Source organism: Pelmatolapia mariae, linkage group LG10_11 (genome assembly GCF_036321145.2).
Source record: "Pelmatolapia mariae isolate MD_Pm_ZW linkage group LG10_11, Pm_UMD_F_2, whole genome shotgun sequence".
NCBI classification, from domain to species: Eukaryota; Metazoa; Chordata; class Actinopteri; order Cichliformes; family Cichlidae; genus Pelmatolapia; species Pelmatolapia mariae.
This window is the reverse complement of record NC_086236.1, coordinates 60,405,601-60,426,300: the sequence shown is the minus strand read 5'-3', so window position 1 is coordinate 60,426,300 and position 20,700 is coordinate 60,405,601. Positions and strand designations below refer to the sequence as shown.

Below are 20,700 nucleotides of genomic sequence, written 5' to 3'. Positions count from 1 at the left end.
AATTTAGTCTACAGATAGACTCAAAGTGTAAATGATTTAAAGTTACAGATGGTAATAATCATACATAAAATACATAAAATCAGTCCAGATTGCCTGATATGTTTGATCCTCAATCCAACAAAACTCTTTTGTACTTTCCAATATGGCAAAATGAGAGATGTAAATCCAGGTAATCAGGTAAATCAGAACATATCAGATCAGAAATTCAGCGTGTTCCCGTTTCTTCTTAAAGATCCGGTTTGTGAGCTTTCATGTTCTGTAAAATCCTTTTGGTTTGGGGCTGAAAAAGAAAAAGTCCCAGGTTTCTGTTTGAGTTATGGAAACTGACGCAGAACTACAAAAGCCAAATCATAAATGCTTATTTAAGTAATGTTCGTACTTCAAAAAATATCTCATGGCTCAAAGTGTCATTCAGATTTTAGTGCTGATAAGTGTGCATGCTTGTAAATGTGGCTTTGGAGAATTTTACCAGTTCAGGAAATGGTTAGTACGTACTTTTTGCATTGGCAGAGTCGATGCCTGAGGAGTCTCATTTTCTGCTAATGTGAGTGACAAAGAGGCAGACAGAGAGAGAGAGACATAGAGGGATAACTCTTAAAGCTGAACTAATAACTCAGTGTGATTGAAAAGAAAGGAATATGAACGGCTGAACTGTACTTTTCTGCGTCGGTAGTGGATGAAAGCGAGCACGAGGAGGAGGAGAAGGATGACTGCTGCGCTGCAAATGATCACCAGCATCCACACACTCAGTCTGGGTTCTGTACACAACAGAGACAGACAGTCATCAAACAGTATACAGTATAGAAAGAACACATCATGTAAAAGAAGTTTCTGTCTTAAAATTTTGTGGTCACAAGGTCAGGCCCATGTCACACTTCCTGCTCGTCTCACTTCCCGTGCTCACCGATCTTAAGCAGTATCTCATCTGACGTCAGCTTGTTGCCGCCCTGCCATAGCTCACACCCCCACTTTCCGTTATCTTCTTTGCCCACTTCCGGGACAGTAATATGGGTGGGGTAAAGGATGTAAGATGACGATGTTTTAGGTGAAGTCCAATTTAACTTCATATCATTGGGCAGCTGTTCACCAGTGCTGCAGGACAGATTGACCTGCTGACCATAGATTAGCTCTGGTTTTGGGTGGGCGATGACTGGAGATGAAGCAGAAGAGAAAGAACAAAGAAATAAAATGAAAAACATGCATTTTATAAAATAAATTGCTTCTAAGAAGTTGTCTGTAACGGCATTTTCCTGAAATCATACTAAAACTTTGGCCATGAAAGCAGCAATGATGTCTAAACAAGACATTATGATTTTTTTCCCAAATAAAGCTTTTAAAAAAACAAAAGGTTTGGCTTCAAACCTCCACATGTGAATGCTGTAGAAATTCAAAATCTCACATCAATATTTAAACATAGCTTTTATCATTTGAATATAATGTGAGTTGTGGGTTTGCTTGAGAACAGTCCAGAGAAATTGTGTTATAGGAGCAATTTCCTGTGAATTAATACATCAGATCTGTATTTGTTTCTGGTTCTACTTTAAAAAAAACATTCAGCCGAAACTGAGAAATCATAGTTTACTTCATAAATTCTCATAACACACGGTCCAATTAAGATTCACTGTGTTAGCACGCTATTGTGGCAGAGGGGATGCTTAATATACCCAATTAAAACAAGAGGAGCTTGTGAATGAGAAACATGTCATACTGTGGACACTTGCAAATAAATTCAGTAGCAGAGAAATGAAAATACTGGCAGAGCAGGGAGGCAGCACGAGCGGTCATAAAGAAAAAATAACCCTAAATATAACAGAGGTGAGTGCAACACAGAGCTGGTCTTGTCAAAAATATGACTTACTTTCCAACACCACTACGTCTACTGTGGTCTCCAGAGTCCTGCCATTTTTAAATTTCATTGAGCACGTGTAGCGTCCTCTGTCTTCTACTGTTGCCTTTGATTTGGTCAAAGACAGATTTCCGTTTTTAATGTTATATACAGGAGACAGTCCTTTGCTTTTGTCTTGAACCTTCTTCCAGGTAAATTTTTCCAAATCGAGGGAGAAGAGCTGCTGTGGCTGGTCAGGAGAGGTGCCTGAGGAGAATTTTTGCCACTGAACTTCCTCAATCTCCTTTTTTTTCACTTGTTCCCAGGTAACAGGAGAAATGAAAGAACAAGGGATGGTGAGAGACGAATCTGTGGATGTATACTGATGCGAAGGCACAGGGGCGAGGTCTAAAAAGGAGGAGAAACTGTTAGAAACATGATCTTAAAGATGAGGATACACAACTGCGAAACAAATGCAAACACACAGAAACTCACCCACAACTGTAACAGAAACTGGGAACTTCTTTTCATTGCCATTTTTTTTCACTACACAGTCCCACTGGCCGTTGTGTTCTCTACTGGCTTGAATGTTGACTGTTCCTTGGTTTCCTTCTCTGTTTCCCTGGGGACTGAGCCAGTAAATCACAGGTGTATTTTGAGGACCCCGTCCCAGACTGCAGGTCAGTCTCAGACGATCGCCAGACAACAGAGGAGAGGCTGATTTCTCAGTCACTAGCACAGAAAACAAGCAGAATAAAGGAAACAGACAAGAAGTGATATATTTACATTTTAAAATAAACATTTTTCACATCTGTAGTTTAAAAATAACAGATTGTCATGTCTAATGAATTTATAAAGGCTACGTTAAGAAGTTAATAAGTTAAACTGCTCTTACATCAAACATCTCAGGACACAAATTAAAAACATGCACTATATTTGAACAACTTGTGTAGGACTGTTGAATATGATGCAGATATGTAAATACAGTGGTTTAAAGTTTAATAAGCCATTAATTAAAAAATTTATGTGAAACTGATCAACTGACTTAGGTCACACTAATCATGTGACCTTAATTGTTGCTCTTACCATTGACTTGAATAACTTTAAATGCAGTGATGGAGTCATGACCGCCTGCACTGATTTTACAGACAAAAGTCCCGAAGATGTCTTTCTGTATATTGTTTATGATCAGCGAGGCACCAGTTAAGGACAACCTGTTTTTCCACTTCTCATCTACAAGGCAGAAAGTTATTGTTAAAAATATTTTTTTATTTACCTGTTCAGTAACAATAAATAAATAAATAATATATACATAAATATATGGTTTACCATCACTGAATCCCTTTCCACCTAAGGGGTTGAGCCAGGCAAGTTGATGACCATCCTTTTTTTCAAAATACCAGTACACATAAGATTGTGCTGGATAGGACGCTGGCACCAAGGTAATCGTCTCTCCCTGCTTAGCATAAATCTCTTCCTGAGCACCTACGAGGATGAGAAGGATGTTATGTGTTAATATGGAATACCAAATAGTCCAGTTTCCAAATCAAAATAAATCAGTCTGCAGTCAGGGCGTCTTACCGGTAGTTGACACAATCACAGCGATAAGAAGGAGAAGGGACTGAATGAAGTTCTTCATCCTTGTTATATGTCTGAAAAATATAATAAAAATACAGTTTATAGATTTTTATAGTAACTATAAGCTTTATTTTTTATAGCTTCTTTCAAATGTTAACTTTTTTAATTAAGACTTCAAGCCTGATTTTGTACAACTTTCTTAAAAGAGCAGAACAATAACCATGAAAATTATTACTTTCTTTGCATCAGAAAGCCCGAGGTATAATTGTTATATATTATTTGATCACAAATGCATGTAGTCCTTTGAAACATATACAACACAGCAGAAAACAATAAAGAAAATCTCCATGGAATTAAATTCCACATCAGCCTGCTGTACATTATTGATGTGTCAGAGCAAATACAGTGAAAAGTGAGTGGGCCGAGTATGGAGCCTTGTGGAACACCACCAGCACTTTTTTTGTTTCAAGTATTGAATTATAACAATTGATTTCTTTGACTAATAAAACACAGCTGTCTATATGACTTTGCTGATAAAGAGTAGACAGAGAGCAAACAGGTCTTAGGTGATTCAAAAATTAATATTAAATATATACACCATAATTCTTCAGTTTATATGGCAAACCCAATTTATTGTTCAATTGTCTGAGATTTGCTGCCTGAACTCAATATAATACTTTTTAAAAAAGCATTGATTGATTGATTTGAGGGTGTTTAGTAGTGATGTTGTACTTCGCTGCATAAGAATCAATCAATAAATAACTCTCTATGTAACCTGTAAATGAAACTTGAAGGTCTTTCAGAGCTGTTGAACAGGTCTGCAATACATCGTAAATATGTCGTACTATATTTAATAATTTAGTGACAAACAAGAAGAAAAGTAGATGTTGAAAAATAAGCATTTCAGTAAAAACGAGTCTTTAGTTTAGTTGTAGCGTCCTGTGTATATTGAAGTCTGGTGCAAAGTGAAATCATTCAACAGGAAGCAAAGGGGGGTTTGTGGTGGTCTCAGATTTTGAGAGATTTGAGAAGATAAAAGACAAGTAGTTCAGAGAGCTGAGAGTAGGCGGCCTGTGGTGGGCTTTGGATGAAAAGAAGCAGACAAATGTTGGAGGGAAGAGGCACAGAGCGTAAGCTGGCTTGTGGTGGGACTTGATTTAGTGAAGGGTGCAGATTCTTATCCCAGTCCTCCCTTCTTCTGCCTCTCACACCCCCTCTCTTCCTCCTGTGTTCCACGAAAGACGGATCTCTCCACGCTTAAAAAGACCACAGCACCGGCAGCACACCTATACTGTGGTTTAAGGTAGATGTTTCTCTCCTTTTTTTTCTGTGTTTCACCTCTTATCTCTGTTTTTCTTCTCTTTGCCTGTACGCTGTGTTATGGTTGTGCACAGAAACTCTAAAGGTATTTTTGTGTAAAAAGATAAATAAATTAATATTGAAAAAATGTTAAAAGAGGGCATTTATGTGCCCTCCCAACAAACACACTCTTGAAGGGGAAGCAGCTTTAAAGTAAGATTATGAATATTTCTTTAATGTATAAGCCGATGTTCATTAAAGACTTTTTATTTTGAATGAGCAGATTGAGCGAATCAGATTTATTTGTGTCACACTCCACAATTTCCAGAGATCTTAGGAACTATCTGACTTTTAAATGATAAGACTTGAGTTCTGTATCAGAGTTTTCTTTTTTGGATTAAACACTTTAGATCAAAACATAAATCGATCAAAAATAATAAATTATTTTGATGAAAGAAAAATGGCAATGCTGTGTCTATAACGACACGATTCTCTATGAGACGTGGATAAAGCTGTGGGCTCTTTATTCATGAAACAGACGAAGATCAGAGAATTGTTTATCAAAATATTCTTCAATAGTGAGGTAAAACATAACTTTACACCTAAATACATGTTTTGTTTTGTTTTTATCAGAGACCGAATGTGTTTTCAATCTAAATTTAATGCGCTATAATGTAGGTGGAAACACGATAACTGCTCGTGTCCAGCTATTTTGAGTTATTGTTTAAGGTTTAACTGCTAATAGATATTTAAACTTACGCCTAAATTAAAGGTTTGCGGAGTCTCTAGTTTGGGCCAGCCCGGGCGCCAGCTCTCCATGCCTCTGTGCAGTAAAGCGCCCCCAAATACCTTTAATAATATTACAGGTTTTCACAAGTTTCACCATTGGAGGGAAAATCAGCTCCATGATGCATAATGTCCTCTGGGCTAAATGTGCATAAATGGGTTGGGATAAATATAAAAGTCACCGAGTCCTCCTTTATCCTACTAATAGCCTCATTACTCACATGAAAATAATAATATAAATAATTCTTGTAACAGCTTTAGAGTGCAATGATCTCTCTAGGGCCTCACTCTTAAAATCTTGAATTAAAAAAGCTAATTGTTAGCGCTCATAGATGAGCCAGCTACCGAAAGAAGAAAATCAACAGGAAATAATAAAATCTGGGGTGTTTTTGTGTTGAGGGAGAATGTCTCAGAGAATTTATGCTCCAATATAATCTATTTCACTCGGCTGACACTGCATAGTCTTGCAGCATTTAATATGAATTGTATCAGAGTTTGTAAGAAAAAATAATGAGGGAAGATCGGTGATGGAGTGAAACTGATGACAAACTGACGTTCAAAGTCATCGCACCTGTGGAAGTATAACCCAGAAACCAACATGATTGTATCTGCAGTCAGGAGGGAGCTACAACAACAAATACAGAGACGGGGGGGAGGGGAGGATGAGGGTCAGACACAGCAGAGAGATGAAGGGGGGGGAGCTGAATGAACAGAGACACCAGATTAACAGCAGCATTTCATTTCATTTCATTCATCTCATTTTTTTTTATCTTCATTTGTCTTCTTTTTTCTTTTTTATTGGCCAGGCTTTAAATTAATTTGACAAAAGGTTTTCTTAAATTTTTTCGCCATCACCTTAAACATATTTTATTTATGAAGCTTAAGAAAAAATTGAAGTGTTAGATTGTTTGTTTTTCAGAAAAATCAGGAATACTTGTGTGTCATAAAGCGTGAATTTGTGTGTAACTTAAAAAATAACTGTGATACACAACTATCGCTAATGCTACGTCAACATATTTATTTCAAGCTAAAATAATCCACCGGTGTAAATGTTTATATCCTCTTTTATTGTAAATGTATAATTTGAAAATTACACATACATTTTATGCCCAGCGGTCATCTGTTTTGTACGGGTCAGTTGCTCAGCGCTTAAACGATTATACGTTTTTTAAAAAGTTAAATGTAAGAAAAAAGAAATACAAGAAACTGGATTAGCATTTTAACATTTTTAATAATACGATCTGAAATTACATTTTCAGGCAACATTTAATGAGTGTGTTTTAAAATCCTCCAAAAAGTTTATTATTTAGTTTTTTATTTCAGTTTTTTCATATCTGGAGAGGATCGTTACTGCGCTGTCAATTTATAAAACTTACCTTGGAGCTCTAATTGCATAAAACTCAGCGTGATATTCTGGCTCCACTGGGCCTGCTGAGGCTTTACATGTTTATATTTCAAACTTATTATTTAAAAGAAAATGTGATACTGATAATTCTAGTATAAATCAACTTTATAACGTCTGCCGTGGTTCTGAATTATGTGTGTATTAGGTTAAAATCTGAAAAATTACACAATACTTACAGCGGCTGCTCAGTGCAGAGTGTCCCTCTGTGCTCAGTGATCCGGAGTCGGTCGGAAGTGTTGTATATTTATCAAACGAGCCCTCTTTTTAAATGCCGTTGCACCTCCCTCAGCACTGATTGGCCTGGAAGACACACACACAGATGTTGATCAGACCCAAAGTCAGAAAAATGACCTTTGATTGGTTGTTAGACTCTACTCAAGATCAGTTTTCTAAACTTTTCTACCCCCTTAAACTGTTTACCGTTGGGTACTGTTTAGAGTAAACAAAATATCTAAGATTCATATACACAAAACACTGAAACGCATCGCTCTGGCAGTGTAATCATGTCGTCATTTAATCAGTAAAATTAAATGGTTTTTTTTGAGTCTCTGTTTTTACTTTTAATCTGTCCAGTGGCTATAATAACAAATAGAGAACAAATCTTAATGGGGTAAAATGTCTTAGCTCATTAAGTTTGAGATGCTGTTTATGTCATAAACTCTGTGAAGGGTCTCTCCGGACTCATTATCTATCCTTAGCACGTTCTAAGCGGCACATGAGCCGCTTACAGACTAATTTATTGTAATTTTCCACTGGTCTTATAATTGTACCAATTTAGATACATAATTAGTGTATCAGAATTCAAGCATGAACTGCTGAACCAATCTTCACAAAAACAGTTGACGGATGCAAATTAAAAATGCGACATTTCCTGGAGAGAAAGTCGGATAAAGTGCAGAACGGGATGAGAAAAGCAAAAAGTTTAGGGATGTTTTTTTTCCCTGGAGAGCGGCATATATGAGATTAATTTATATATGACGGATTAACAGACTTCATGGACTTCAAACCTTCAAGTCTATCGACGATGGTGCAGTGCAGCGTCTCTTCTGTAAGGTCTCACTCTCACTTCCATGACCAGTCCTTTTCAGAACCTTTTCGCACTTTAAAATTGCCCTTATCGTTCATTTTTTTTCCATCTTTGACATGTTTAGATTTCTTCCAGAAAGCAAACAAATATTGCTGTCTGAACACGGCGAGCGAATCATCAATCAGCCAATAATCACGGCCTAAGTTTTAAAGTTCAGAACAAGATGAATGGATGTTAAAGTAGAATAAAGTCAACAAACACAATTACTTTGTGAAATTTATAAGTCCACCCAGCCGCGCGTGTAAAGGTGCTAAAAACACAATCGTACAAACATACCCGCCAGAATAAATGTTCACAATATGTCTTCTTCAGTTGTTACTGAGTAGCTTAAATGTTACTCATTTTTCGATGTTTATAATCTGTTTGTGCTTGTTACGGCGCTCCGCCGAAGCTACAGCATTGAGGAACATTCAAATCCAACATACATAAAAAATAAAAATCACTGTGTCATATTATTAGGCGGTAACTAGCAATAAATTGAAATTTCCTTTCAATCTAAGATTCTATGAACTAACCTTGGTGATAAAACAAACTGTACTGAAAGGTAAAGATTTGGCGAGTAAAGAAAATCTTCCCGTTGTGTGTTTGATAAGAAAAGACCCGCCAAACGGTCAGCGCCGGTGAAAGCGATCAATAGTTTTTTATTGAATGTTTCCGTCTTACATAATTCCCGTTTCTTTATGTCTTAACAGCAAATTTGTATTAAACAGACAAACTGATCAAACTTCATCAGAAAAATACTGGGTGCGAGTTTTAACTTCAAATGACCGCGTGGACTCATCTGTGACGTTAGCGTTGTAGAAATATTTGTCTTTAATCTTTAGTCATGAAAACATTTCCTACCATGAATTCATCGGTCTACTTCACTCATATCTTTTCATAGATTACAGGAATTGGAACAATGGTGTGTCAGGGATAATGGAAAGTTGTGTGGGGTCATGTATGATGATGGAAATGTTTCTGGTTTGTTTTATTTAAATGTTTTTACTTGGAATCGCTGCATTATAATGTTTTACAGTGAATGTAGCTAACAAACTCAGAGAACCAAAGCTGCAAAAGTCGAGAGGCACATACTCGGTGCCTGATGACGATGAAATATTGCTAAAGCGTTTGAGTTGGGTAAACTTCAGCATCAAAATGATTTAAAACCGTTACTGATTACATTAGAATAGAGCCATGTAAATTAGGTTTTGTTGTATAAAGTATAAAGGGGTCATTTTAGTTGCTAAAATATCTCGGACCCCTTGTTAACAGACAAACACGTGAATAAAAGGTTGACCAGATTTAGGTCTATGACGGCCAACATTAGTCTGTAAATGTAACTGTGCTGAATGTAATTATCAGCAAACTACTTTGTTCATTTAAAAAAAGGCAAGCAGCATCACACAATCCAGTTCATTTTACCAGAGTGTGATCAAATTCATGGTAGAGGCAATATTCTTCTTTTCTCTGACATGAAGGCAATCAATCGTCATCAGTCAATCTGCCATGCCACTAAAATTCATTTATACGTATAGCTTGCAGAGTTCGGGCAGTCCGGGAGAAATATAACAACGCCTTTCTCTGAATCTCCCTTCTTGACCTTAACAGTGATATAAAGAGTCCCACAGATGACTCTTGTTGGGGATCAGTATCATAATTTTGAGCTTAAGATTTCAGATTCTGTGCACATTTCACTTTTCTCTCTGTACGGCACTCTGATTACTTATTGCTTTATTACTTAATAATAGTAACTGTCCACCTGTGAGGGAGCTGATCATCTGCTTGTTCTTATTTGCACTCCTAAAATGCAGCCGAGTCACATTTGCACTCGACTCAACAACAACATCTGTAGATTTCTGTGTTTTCTCACTGTTGTCAGCTTCTCAGAAGTTGTACACACGAGCTGTATGGGTGAGTACAGTATCGCCTTGTGCATCGCCTAGAGCTACGGCAGCTGTGCTGATGTGCTAGATAAAACGTTAAACTGCAAACTAATTACAAAGATCTGAGCATCTTTGATGTCTTCAGAAAACATGAGAGATCCTGTGACTGGAAGATTACATTAAATCGAATCAAAACTGCTTAAAATTTGGGCACCATACCAGTAAAGTACTACACTTTGAAGGGCAGACCTGAGAGGCTCAGCAGCATGTTAGATTCAGATGCACTGACTCTGTAAAGGGTTAACGTTTGGCTGTTTGTTCTGCTGAAATAGAAGCTAATCGCTTATTTTTCATTCAAGAAATCAGATGATCTCTTCCATCACAGCTAATGAAGGCTACAGGGATCAGACCGGTGCTGCAGAAACACGCTGCTGAGGTGGTTTAGATACAGGAACCACAACAAGGACAAAACAAACATCTCACACACGTCTCATGTGTCTCTCTGAGGTTTCTCTGCCTGCCTCTGTACTGCCTTCATGAAGGGCTCACACCTGCTTCTGTTCCTTCTGAGCTCGAAATGAAACAAGCTTTTGTTCACTCGTAAAGCAAAACCTTCAAGTCTGTGCTGCCTCACCGAAACGTTTGCTTACAGGCCTAAATGAAATGAGCTTTTAAATGGAGCTCCTTTCAGATTACTCGGATATGAAAGCTGCTGCTAAGCCTGCGATCAGCGTGACACCCCTTTCTTTCCTCGGTGGATGCATATTTGTTTATGAGCTGTGATTTTGATGGAAAACACCTTGAAAGTGAGGACTCCCTCATTAGTCACACACGCCTAACGAGGGGGTGTGCACCACACTGTGTCATTACTGAAAAAGAAAAAGACAAAGTGTGGGCCACAAGCAAGAAAGACAGGGTGATTCACTTTTTTCATATGCCTCTCATGCTTCCTCAGCCTCCAATCTCTCCTACAGAGGGTTTCCCTCGGCAATCGATCTCTATTTCCTGTCTCTGACTTGCGCTGGTTTTATTGTATTTGATAAAATTACAGGTTAGACTTATGGCGTGCGATTTAGCCAAAGACGGGAGGATGTGCTGAAGGTGCTGGGTGTGTGCTGGAAGTTTAAGAGTCTGTGGCTGTTTTTGTGTTTCATAAATAAACAAAATGTCAGTGGAAAAGAGGTTAAGAATCAGAAACAAGTGACATTCTCCCTCAGTGCCTGAAAACATTTAGTCTGTTTCATCATGAGGGGAACTTCATTCAAGCTTCTTTGAAACCTCAAACTTGTGAAACAGTCGCAAAGACAGAAAAGTTTACTGTCTCTCCCACTCATCGCTAAAACCTCCATCATCAGTATCTGTAAGTTATTTTTGGTTTGTGGGCCGCTGGATGATCGTTTTTATCAAAAGGAAAATGTAGATTTTGCCACAGTTCATGTAGATTTTCTAATTCATATGGACTGCACACGACTGCTACTATAAATCTGTGATTAAGATGATGAGGTTAATGATGACGTTTGTTTGCAGTGGAAACACTGCTGTATATTTCCACAGCGCCTACAGACGTGTATGCAGCATTTGCGCTGAGCGTAGCTGAAGTACGTTACTGCATTCCTGTAAGTAATCGAGACAATATGATTATTCGCTTATTGTAATAAATGAATAAACAAAATGGAAACAAAAACCATTTGATGTCAGCTTTAGAGCATTTCTCAAAACAATGACACAGACAAAATTCAGTTTTCAGTCAGTAATGTTTTTCTGTACATCCTACAGTTTATATCCGGAAATTATGGAAATGTTTTGCAATTTTTTTTCCATCAACATGCATTCAAATAAGAACTAAACGTCTACTCCTGCATTTTAATTGCATAAACAAAGCATTAGGGACAAAACCACTATTCCACTACTCACATGTTGCCACTCATTGTACAGACAGCCACATTCAAAGTGTCAGGAAGAGTTCAGTGATGTTCCTTTGCTACATCTGCCCAATAGCTAAAAAACACACTAAGCTGCCATTAGATTAAACAATCAAATCATTTTAAAAATATGCCTCACATGTGGATTTGTGGAGTTTTTTTGTTCGCTGCAGGCTCGGCCCCGCGGCGTTGATTTTGAGGAGCCTGCTTCCTAATGCCGCTTCAGAGGCAACAGATGAGGCAGATTTTTTAATGGGTAAAAATCATCTTCAAAGTTAAAGGTAAACTAAAAGATATAGAAATAGAAAAAGTGTTTATATTGCCTTTGATAATGATGATCATGACCTGCGGTACGAGTCAAAAGTTTGGACACTGATGTTTCAAAAGTATCTGTGACAAATTTAATAAAACATCTGATTCGCAAATATACAAAATAAAACACAGTCAACATGAAGACAGTGTGCCTTTTGGAAGATGTAAATGTAAACATCATTAATACGGAAGTGAGAAATTTAAAGATGCAATTGTCGTTTAGTTTTCCACTTGCTGGGCTGCTGCTGATTTTTCGCAAACAGTTATTTAGTAGCAAAGCAAACTACAAGCAAAACACACACATATTTGGTAAAAGACACAGCTTCCCGGCTCTGTAAGGTAAAAGAGGCTTAACTTACTCAGCTGATGTCGTTCTGTATTTACTCTTGTTACAAAATGTGGAGAAATAAAGAGATAATTCACTGTGACTGTTGCATTCACTACTAATTTCTACCTCACAAAACAATGTTTACTCAGTTCACTCTAAATATCTTACGACTGTATAAGGAAAACGTCAAAGAGTCAATCACCTGAACATGAGACATAAACATTTCGCTCTAAGCACTTTCTATTTATTTTCCATGTGGGTAGTCAAATCAAGTGACACTCTTTTTAGCACAAAATCCCCCCCTTCATGTCTGCTGCAGCTCATTAAATGTTAGAAAACACTGACAGAGAAACACAAAGAGGGAAAGACTTAATGGTACCTGCGTTATTTGTCACATTAACTTTAGGACGTGTTTTAAGAATGAAGACAATCTCTTACATTAGAGCTGTATTAGACAGCCAGTACAGGTGTACAGTGAAAGAGTTTCTATTAATGTGAACCTACTGAAACAGGAAAACCAGAAAACATTTGTTACACAAACAGAGCTGAAGAGCATTTAAAAAGCCGGCCCTAATTTAACCATTATGCTTCATTTCCTGATTCACTGCATGTTACCCTTTGCCTACTAACAACACTTTCACTTCTTTAGTTTTAAAAGCCAACAACACACAGCAAGACGAAGGGGAGCAGCTGAGATGCCACCTATGAGAGAACAACAAACAAGAAAACAAATGATTTTAGCCTGCGACCGGTCACTGACCGATCCCCCTCTGCAGGTTGCTTTAACAGCGATTCCAGTCATGAAAAGCTGCTCTGACACTAAAACCTGTGTGGAAGTGAAACACGAGGGGAGTTTACAGCAGGGAAATCACCCGGCACACGATCATTTCAAAAAGAATCAGGAAATTCGGTTTTTTTAAAATGCAGAGAACCTAAAGGAGTGCACCTGCAGTGGGGTTACAGCTGGCTGCTGTGTGCTGCCTCTCCCTGCTCTGAAAGCTCACACACCATCCTGCTGATTATTGCAACTGTTTTTTGTTTGTTTGGTGTTTTTTGCAACAATCTGCTGCTGTTTGGCATTTAACATAATATGAAACAAATTTGTAATAATGGTGGCTTCATTGCAACTTGTGTCAGGGTCATTATGCAGTCTTTTCTTTTCTTTTTTACTGGTGTTTGCAAAAAAACCCCTCTCCAAATACTTCAATCTAACAAACTGGAGTTGAAATCAAGGACAGTTTACAGAGTTTTGCGCTGTAGTTTGTGCCGATTCCTTTGTACAAAAAAATATAAACAGGAAGCTACTGTAAACTGTAAAAAGTATAATTCCTTTTTCTTTGGTGTTCAGAGTATTAATTCAGAAATGTTATGGTGGTTATTTTAAGCTATTACGTGTTGAGGCTTTACCACCGTCAACGAGACTCCTGTAGGGTTCAGTTGTGCTCACTTTCGGGGTAGATGCTCTGAAGTTAAATACCAAAGCATTCCCCTAACCATGTTGTGGAAGAAAAAGGGGAACTTCTACAAAGCTGATATCTTGTCATAGTTTGACAAAACCAAGAAACTAAACTCGGGGTGCCCGAGCGAGGAGATGCTGCTACAGTCATGTGAAAAAGATAAAAACACCCTCTTTGATCTCTAAAGTTTTAATGTATCACACATAATAAGAGAGATCTGGTTCTTAGCAGTACTTAACATTATTTAAATACAACCACCAATGAACAGCAACATGTGACATGACATATTGTATCATTATTTATTTAACAAAAGTTAAAAGTTAAAAAGAAGTTTATGAATAATTAAATCCTTAAACAGTAAAGGGCCGTTTCTTATATAGCGCTTTTCTACTCAAGGACTCAAAGCGCTTATACATTTTGCCCCATTCAGCATTCACAGACAAGCACTTGTTTCTACGTCTACAAGCTTGTTAACTTACTGGTATACAAATTGGAGCAGGGAGGGAATCAAAAGGGATCCAACTTCCGATAAGTAGATGACCTGCTCTATCTCCTGAGCTACAGCCCACATAGCAAAACTGGTATGGCTCGGATCTGGCCCACACAATGTGCTTACACATGGCTCACATACCGCAAAGAATGACGGCCCTTTAGTGGCTGAGATCTGGTTTTCCAGAGGTGGCCCACACATAGGCCAGCACAAAGCCAGTTGTAGACACACTGCTGGTCCTGTGCTGCCCCAGATTTCAGCCTAATGTGTACCTTAATCAAGCCGTGTAATAACAACATGTGCCGGAACATAATAGTAAGTAACATGATGAAACTCTGTTCAGACAGTGAATGGACTGATTCTTATAGCGCTCCTCTACTCTCCCAGATTACTCAAAGTGCTCTATACAACATGACACATTCACCCAATCACACACTTTCTCTTAACTGAGTGCTTCTTAACTACATTCATACACATTCACACTCTTGATATGCAGCCTGGAGGAAACAGGGATGGAACCACTAACCTTCTGATCAGTAGGTGACCTGCTCTGCCTCCTGAGCTACAGCCACCCTGTGATAAACATGAGTAAACCGTCACTAGGTTTTGGTAAAGTGTACACTCACAAACCTGTCAAACCTGCATTTGAAATGTTAGCTACCATAGCAGTATCGTATTGCAACATGGCATTTGGGTCTTCTAACTAAAATAGGAAAATAGGAACATAAATTATGTCATCATTGGCAGACCTGGCCCACATCTGGATGACATACACCCTTCCATGACACCAGTCAGTCAGAAGTGCCAGCTTGATGCCGGATCCAGACCTCTTTTCTATGAGCCTGGGCCACATAACCCAAAACATAATCGAGCCAGATGTGGCATGCCATCACATAGTCAGTGCCATCTACGCCAGGCCTGGCCCATATCTGGATGACGTACCACTCATCATGCCAGAAGTCAGCCAGCAGTGCTGGCTTGATACCAGATCCGGGCCAGACCTGCTTGCTATGTGGGAGCCACCACTTAATTCCTTCGTCATAGGAATTAAGAGGTAAGTAGCAGCCTGGTGCTGATAATCAAATGCACTTCATTAATTAATCATGGTAAAGACTGAGCACCTGTATAAACACAGCTGTTTTAACAGTTTACAGGTCTGGAGCATTCAGGTTTGTGTTAACAACAAGAAAGACATCAACAGTGACCTCAGAGAAGTCATTTTTACTGCCGATCAGTCTGGTAATCTAACTAACTGCTATATGTAAATGCTATAAATGCTTTAAGGCCATTTCCTAACATTGTGAAGTTTATTATTCTACACCGAGAAAGATTGTTCGTCAGTGGAAAACATTTAAGACAGCTGCTAATCTTCCCCGCAGTGGATGTCCCAGCAAATTCACACCAAGGTCAGACTGAGCAATGCTCAGAGAAAGTGCCGAAAACCCAAGAGCTACATCTCAGACTCTACAAGCCTCAGTTTATTAGATGTAAAAGTTCATAACAATACAATCAGAAAAAGACTGAACAAGTACATCCTGTTCGGAAGAGTTGCCAGAAGAAACACTGTCTAAAAAGAACATGGCAGCATGGCTTTGCATCTGAACAAACCACACGACTTCTTTTAGACAGATCGAGCTAAAATGGAGAAGTTTGGCCATAACGCTCAGAAAAATGAAACACAGCTTATCAGCACAAACACCTCAACTGTCAAGCACAGTCAGGAGTAATGATTTAGGTTTGTTCTGCTGTCACTGTCCTGAGTTGACAGTTAACTTTATACGAAACACTTTTAGAAATGTGAAGCAATCTGTCTGACAGCTAAGTCATGCAACAGAACAACAATCGCAAGCACAGCAGCAAATCAAAAATCAAGATGTTGCAATGGCCCAGGAAAAATCCAGCCCTCAACCGGACTGAAATGATGTGTTGGGACCTGAAGAGAGTTGTGCACAAATGAATGCCTACAAACCTCAATGAACTGAAGTAAAAATGCAAAGAAAAGTGGGCCAACATGATGTGAGACACTGATAAAGTCATACAGAAAATGATTATTGTTAAAGGTTGTTCTGCAAGCTCCTGAATCGTCTATTTCACACACAGTTTCTGCTTTTTCTCCTAGTTTTTGTTAACTAAACAATGAAAGAGTTTAATCTGTCACATGTTGTTGTTTTCTTAATCTTTAAGGCTAATACCTTATAACATCCCATATTTGTGTTTTATAGTTTACTGCAGAGAAGTTTTGGAAGTAGACTGTTACTCTGATACTAACAGACGCAAAACTACCTTACAACAACCTCACAGGTATGCGGCCATACAGCTGCTGTTATAATATGCACATTTCTTTAACTCTACTGGCCTGATTGGAGGACAGGATGTGGTTGCCGTGGTAATGGGAGTGTTGCCTGCAAATCCCTGCTGAGGATCAGATGATATTTTATTATGTCCTGATACATAAAAGTTCAGAATGGGAAAACGGTCCACTTCCTTTTTTCACATAAGCGTAATTTCACAGTAATATGCTGTTTATGGAGGTTGCACAAAACAATAAGTACATGTATAGCAACAATGTCCTTTAACAGTGACATTTCTAACCTGCTGATATCAAGAAGTAAAAAATTCAATTTGCTGACCTGAATTTGGCTCCTGATGGTTTGTAGCGATGGAATGACAAGACAAATGGAAATAGCAGAAGGAGGGACACACCCTGGTTCAGAAATTGCAGTTTCACTTTGAATGACTGCATGTTTGTGTCTATGAGTGTGCACATTTGGGTAATACAGTGAAAAAGAGAACTGACTAATGCAGTCCCATGAAAAGGGAATCCTAATGTCTCATATGAGAACACCTCCAGTGTAGACAGGTTATATTTTCATAACAGGGTAAGGGAAGCACATCTCAGTAATCGCCTACAGAGAACAACAAAATACATACAGTGTGTGCCTCTAGGAGAGTTTTTGCTCACTACTAAAGTCCAAGAAGAAGAAACAAGTACACTTAATAACTCTTTACAATGATATGCAACAAAAAGAGTAAATCAGCAGCACTTTATTTAGTCTGTAATAAACGATAAACGGCTTTGAACTGCTCTGAACAGCTTTATGGGTGTTTCTGGATAAACAGAGATAAACAATTCAGTCCTTTGAATTGTAGGAATAGCATCCGGAGCACAAAGCTGAAACAACCAAGAACCCGGGGACATGGGGACGACATTCACAGGCAAAATCAGCCAACCAACCTCGATCCTACTGAGCAAACTGAAAACAGACAACCCTCAAAATGAGAAAGGCAAGAAGACAGTTCAGCAAGTAAGAAGTGCCTGCTGACACCTGTGAGGTGCAACATTCAGCTGTACGTTAACATTTTGGTGTAAAAAATCCCAAACAGTCAACACATTAAGCTCAAGGTAGCGCTTCTGTTTCAGACTGTGCTGCAGCGCTGTGCTGTTGGCCACTGATGGACTGTATCCGACATGTATGTTGCCAAATTTAATTTGTGTCAGAAAACATTTAGTTTTAGAGCAAACTGGAACATAAAATGTGCACACGCAGCAGAAGTAACATCATACAGATATGTGAAAAGCAGCAAGTGTCTTAGTTAGAAGTTGGGCCGCAACGTGCCGCCTGAACAGCTTGGGTGCACTTTTCTACACTATTTGTGTTAAATCTTTGAGACTCTGCTGGGGGGATGCTCGCCACTCTTTTCCAAGATATTCTCTCATTTGATGGGGAGAGCAAATCAGTACATCAGCCTAAAATCATTCATACTGGGTTAAAATCGCGTGTCTCGGGAGGCCGTAGCACATCGTTTTATATTCAAACCGTTCAGTGACCCCTCGTGCCCTCTGGACGGGGGCATTTCCATCCTGGAACAGACCGCTCCCATCAGGATAGAAGTGCTCCATGAAAGGATAAAGTGCAAATCAACTTTTTGGTTGCTTGATTTCTAGTGACGCTTTGCTCTCGAGGGACAAGCCCCTCAAAGTAAAAAGGGGCCACTGCATCGCATCGCTTCGCTGGCAGGGTCGGGGGTATCCAGGATTTTCCTTTAATTTGTTACCACTTTGTAATATCACTTTTAAAATTGTGAGTTATATGACTCCTTTTAAGCTTTGGCAGTAGATAAAACATGGAGAAGCTGAAAGGAGGCGATCTATTAAAGCGCTCACGCAAAGGGAGCCAGGTAAATTTATTTTTTAGTATTTTATGCCAGATCTTTGCCCGTCTGCAGCCACTTTGCCATGTTTGCTAGATCTAATTTTAATGGTGCTTATCATGAGTAAAATTTAAAATACTATGAGCCACGGATTAGTGAAATCTAGACTGTTATCCTGATATAATGTTCAGAGATAAGAAAAGAAGCACTATCTAATCTCAAGTGAGATATCTCTAAGACTAAATTATTGCCCATTTTTGTAATATTAATCAAAAAATTTGAGCCTGTTTGATCCTACACTTATTTTATTTTATATTCGAGTGAGAGTACAGCGCTTGGTAAATTTCATTTCATTCATTTATTTATTTGTTCATTTATTTTATATCATCAGTTTTCATAGGAAGCATTTTAAGTTTAAGGGTCCTCCTAAAACAAAACCAGCAGGACCCCGAGGCCACGCAGGCTCACTGCGTGCCTTCACGACTCTTTGGGACCATTCAATAAAACAAGGCCATCATTGATGTAACCATTGTACGCGTCACCTGTCTTTAACGAGAGGTAAGAACTTTTATTTTCTGAAGGTAACCTAGTTTGGATACCTGAGTAATACCTCTGAGTTTAGAGTTTAAAGTAAACATGAGATTTTACCACTTAGTGTGATCTAAAGTTTAATTTCCACAGTATAACAGCTGAACTATGCTCTGCGTTACAGTTTACAAGGAGATTTGCGTTAAACAAGCAATTTTTTTTATTATATTACAATCATATGTTGTCCACCACATGTAGCGTTTGAACTAACCCTGCTATAAGTTGATTTTTTTGGTATCGTCTGACATTGTATTTCTGAAGAGTACGCACGCTGGAAGCTTCTCAGAGTTAATTGTTTGTTAAAGAAAACAGCAGATGAGGTGCGATCCACACTCAGCTGTAAATGGCCTTTACGAGGGAACACTACAGGTCTTATTTACCTGAACTAAATAAAAGCGGTACGTTACTGTCAACACTATCAGTGCCAAAAATATAAAAATAAAATAATCTGTGAGGGTTTTTTTCCTTTTTAAGGCTGTTTTAAGTCAGAAGTTTAACCTTGTGAAAACATTTTTAACGTTATATACTTAAAAAGAGAAATACTTTACTACAGTGTACTTCAGTAATTTATAAATGCCGTAAAAGAAACACTTTACCAAATGTGTTAAAAATATTTGAAGGTATTTGAAGCTTTTTGAATAACGTTGCTATTTACTTGCAAAGTTAAGCGTTCTGCATGGCACAAGGCCCTCAGCAAAGCTAGCACTATCATATTTTAAAAGGAATAACACACACACACTAAACTTAACGTTCAAGTAAACCTGCCTGATTTTAAACTGTTAACTGTACTTTAACTTTCTTTACATTTTTTCCAAAAATTAAAATTAGTTTATGTCCTGATTGCGTAAGATCAGGATAAATTTAGCATCTTATTGCAAAATCAACAACGTGTTGCTGGCGCTGCTGTTATTGCATAAATTTTGATCTTTACATTTAAAGAGACTGCAGAGCAGAAAATTCTATTTTAGGCATTTCTGATGTGACATTTTGAAATCCTCCTCAGGGTTGTCATTAGGTTTAAGCACATCAGAGAGACTAATGAAGGCTGAAAGACGTCCCATAGAGGGTAAAATCTACAGATCAGGACCGGCTCATTTGAGAATTATTTAAGTTTGATGATAAAACAACCATAAATCTTTCAGTGTTGCCGAATTTGATTCAATTCATGTGTTGACAGTCAAACACACTGAACGCTGGCTACGAACTGTGGATCGTCATTTTCTTCTAATGATATAAATATATATGAAAATAATTGTGCCAGTTTTTCAGGCAACAAACACAAACACGAGCAGATCAAATTCAAGACAAATCAGTCAAATTGTTTTTTAAAAGCGGCCTCTGTTGGGACCACATTTGAATCTTGACCCTACGTGCCCCTTTGCGTCTATCAGAGTGGATCTTTCACAGCGTCTCTGACATTTGTCAGCATGTAGTTATGATTCGAGCCCCTGACATGTTGTTATCCTGATTAAAGTATCATCTCCCTTGAAGAAAAGCTTTTAAAACCTGCTACTATCACGTAAAACACTAAAGTATACATACAAAGTATTACAGAGTACTTACATGGGATCTTCTCAGTACAGCTATGAGTTCAGCTTTGACACTT

At 38.2% G+C, this 20,700-nt stretch overlaps 1 protein-coding gene across 1 annotated transcript; it reads right to left on the bottom strand.

Annotated features, from left to right (window-relative positions):
- Nucleotides 1-172: 172 nt before the first annotated feature.
- On the bottom strand, nt 173-20,694 carry cd4-1 (CD4-1 molecule). The gene is made up of 11 exons (XM_063486480.1): nt 20,658-20,694; nt 7,070-7,193; nt 3,407-3,477; nt 3,155-3,310; nt 2,912-3,058; nt 2,321-2,557; nt 1,859-2,233; nt 905-1,150; nt 658-758; nt 496-539; nt 173-280 (listed from the first exon to the last, which is right to left on the bottom strand). The coding sequence occupies exons 3-11, from the start codon at nt 3,462-3,464 to the stop codon at nt 250-252; spliced, it is 1,395 nt and encodes a 464-aa protein (XP_063342550.1). The 5' UTR covers nt 3,465-3,477; nt 7,070-7,193; nt 20,658-20,694; the 3' UTR covers nt 173-249.
- Between the last annotated feature and the right edge of the window lie 6 nt (nt 20,695-20,700).

Coding starts and splice junctions, on each gene's coding strand:
- cd4-1 (XM_063486480.1), bottom strand. CDS start 3,464: ATGAAGAACTTCATTCAGTCCCTTCTCCTTCTTATCGCTGTGATTGTG. Junction 3,311..3,406: donor TGTGATTGTGTCAACTACCG/GTAAGACGCCCT, acceptor TCATCCTCGTAG/GTGCTCAGGAAGAGATTTAT. Junction 759..904: donor TGAGATACTGCTTAAGATCG/GTGAGCACGGGA, acceptor TGTTGTGTACAG/AACCCAGACTGAGTGTGTGG.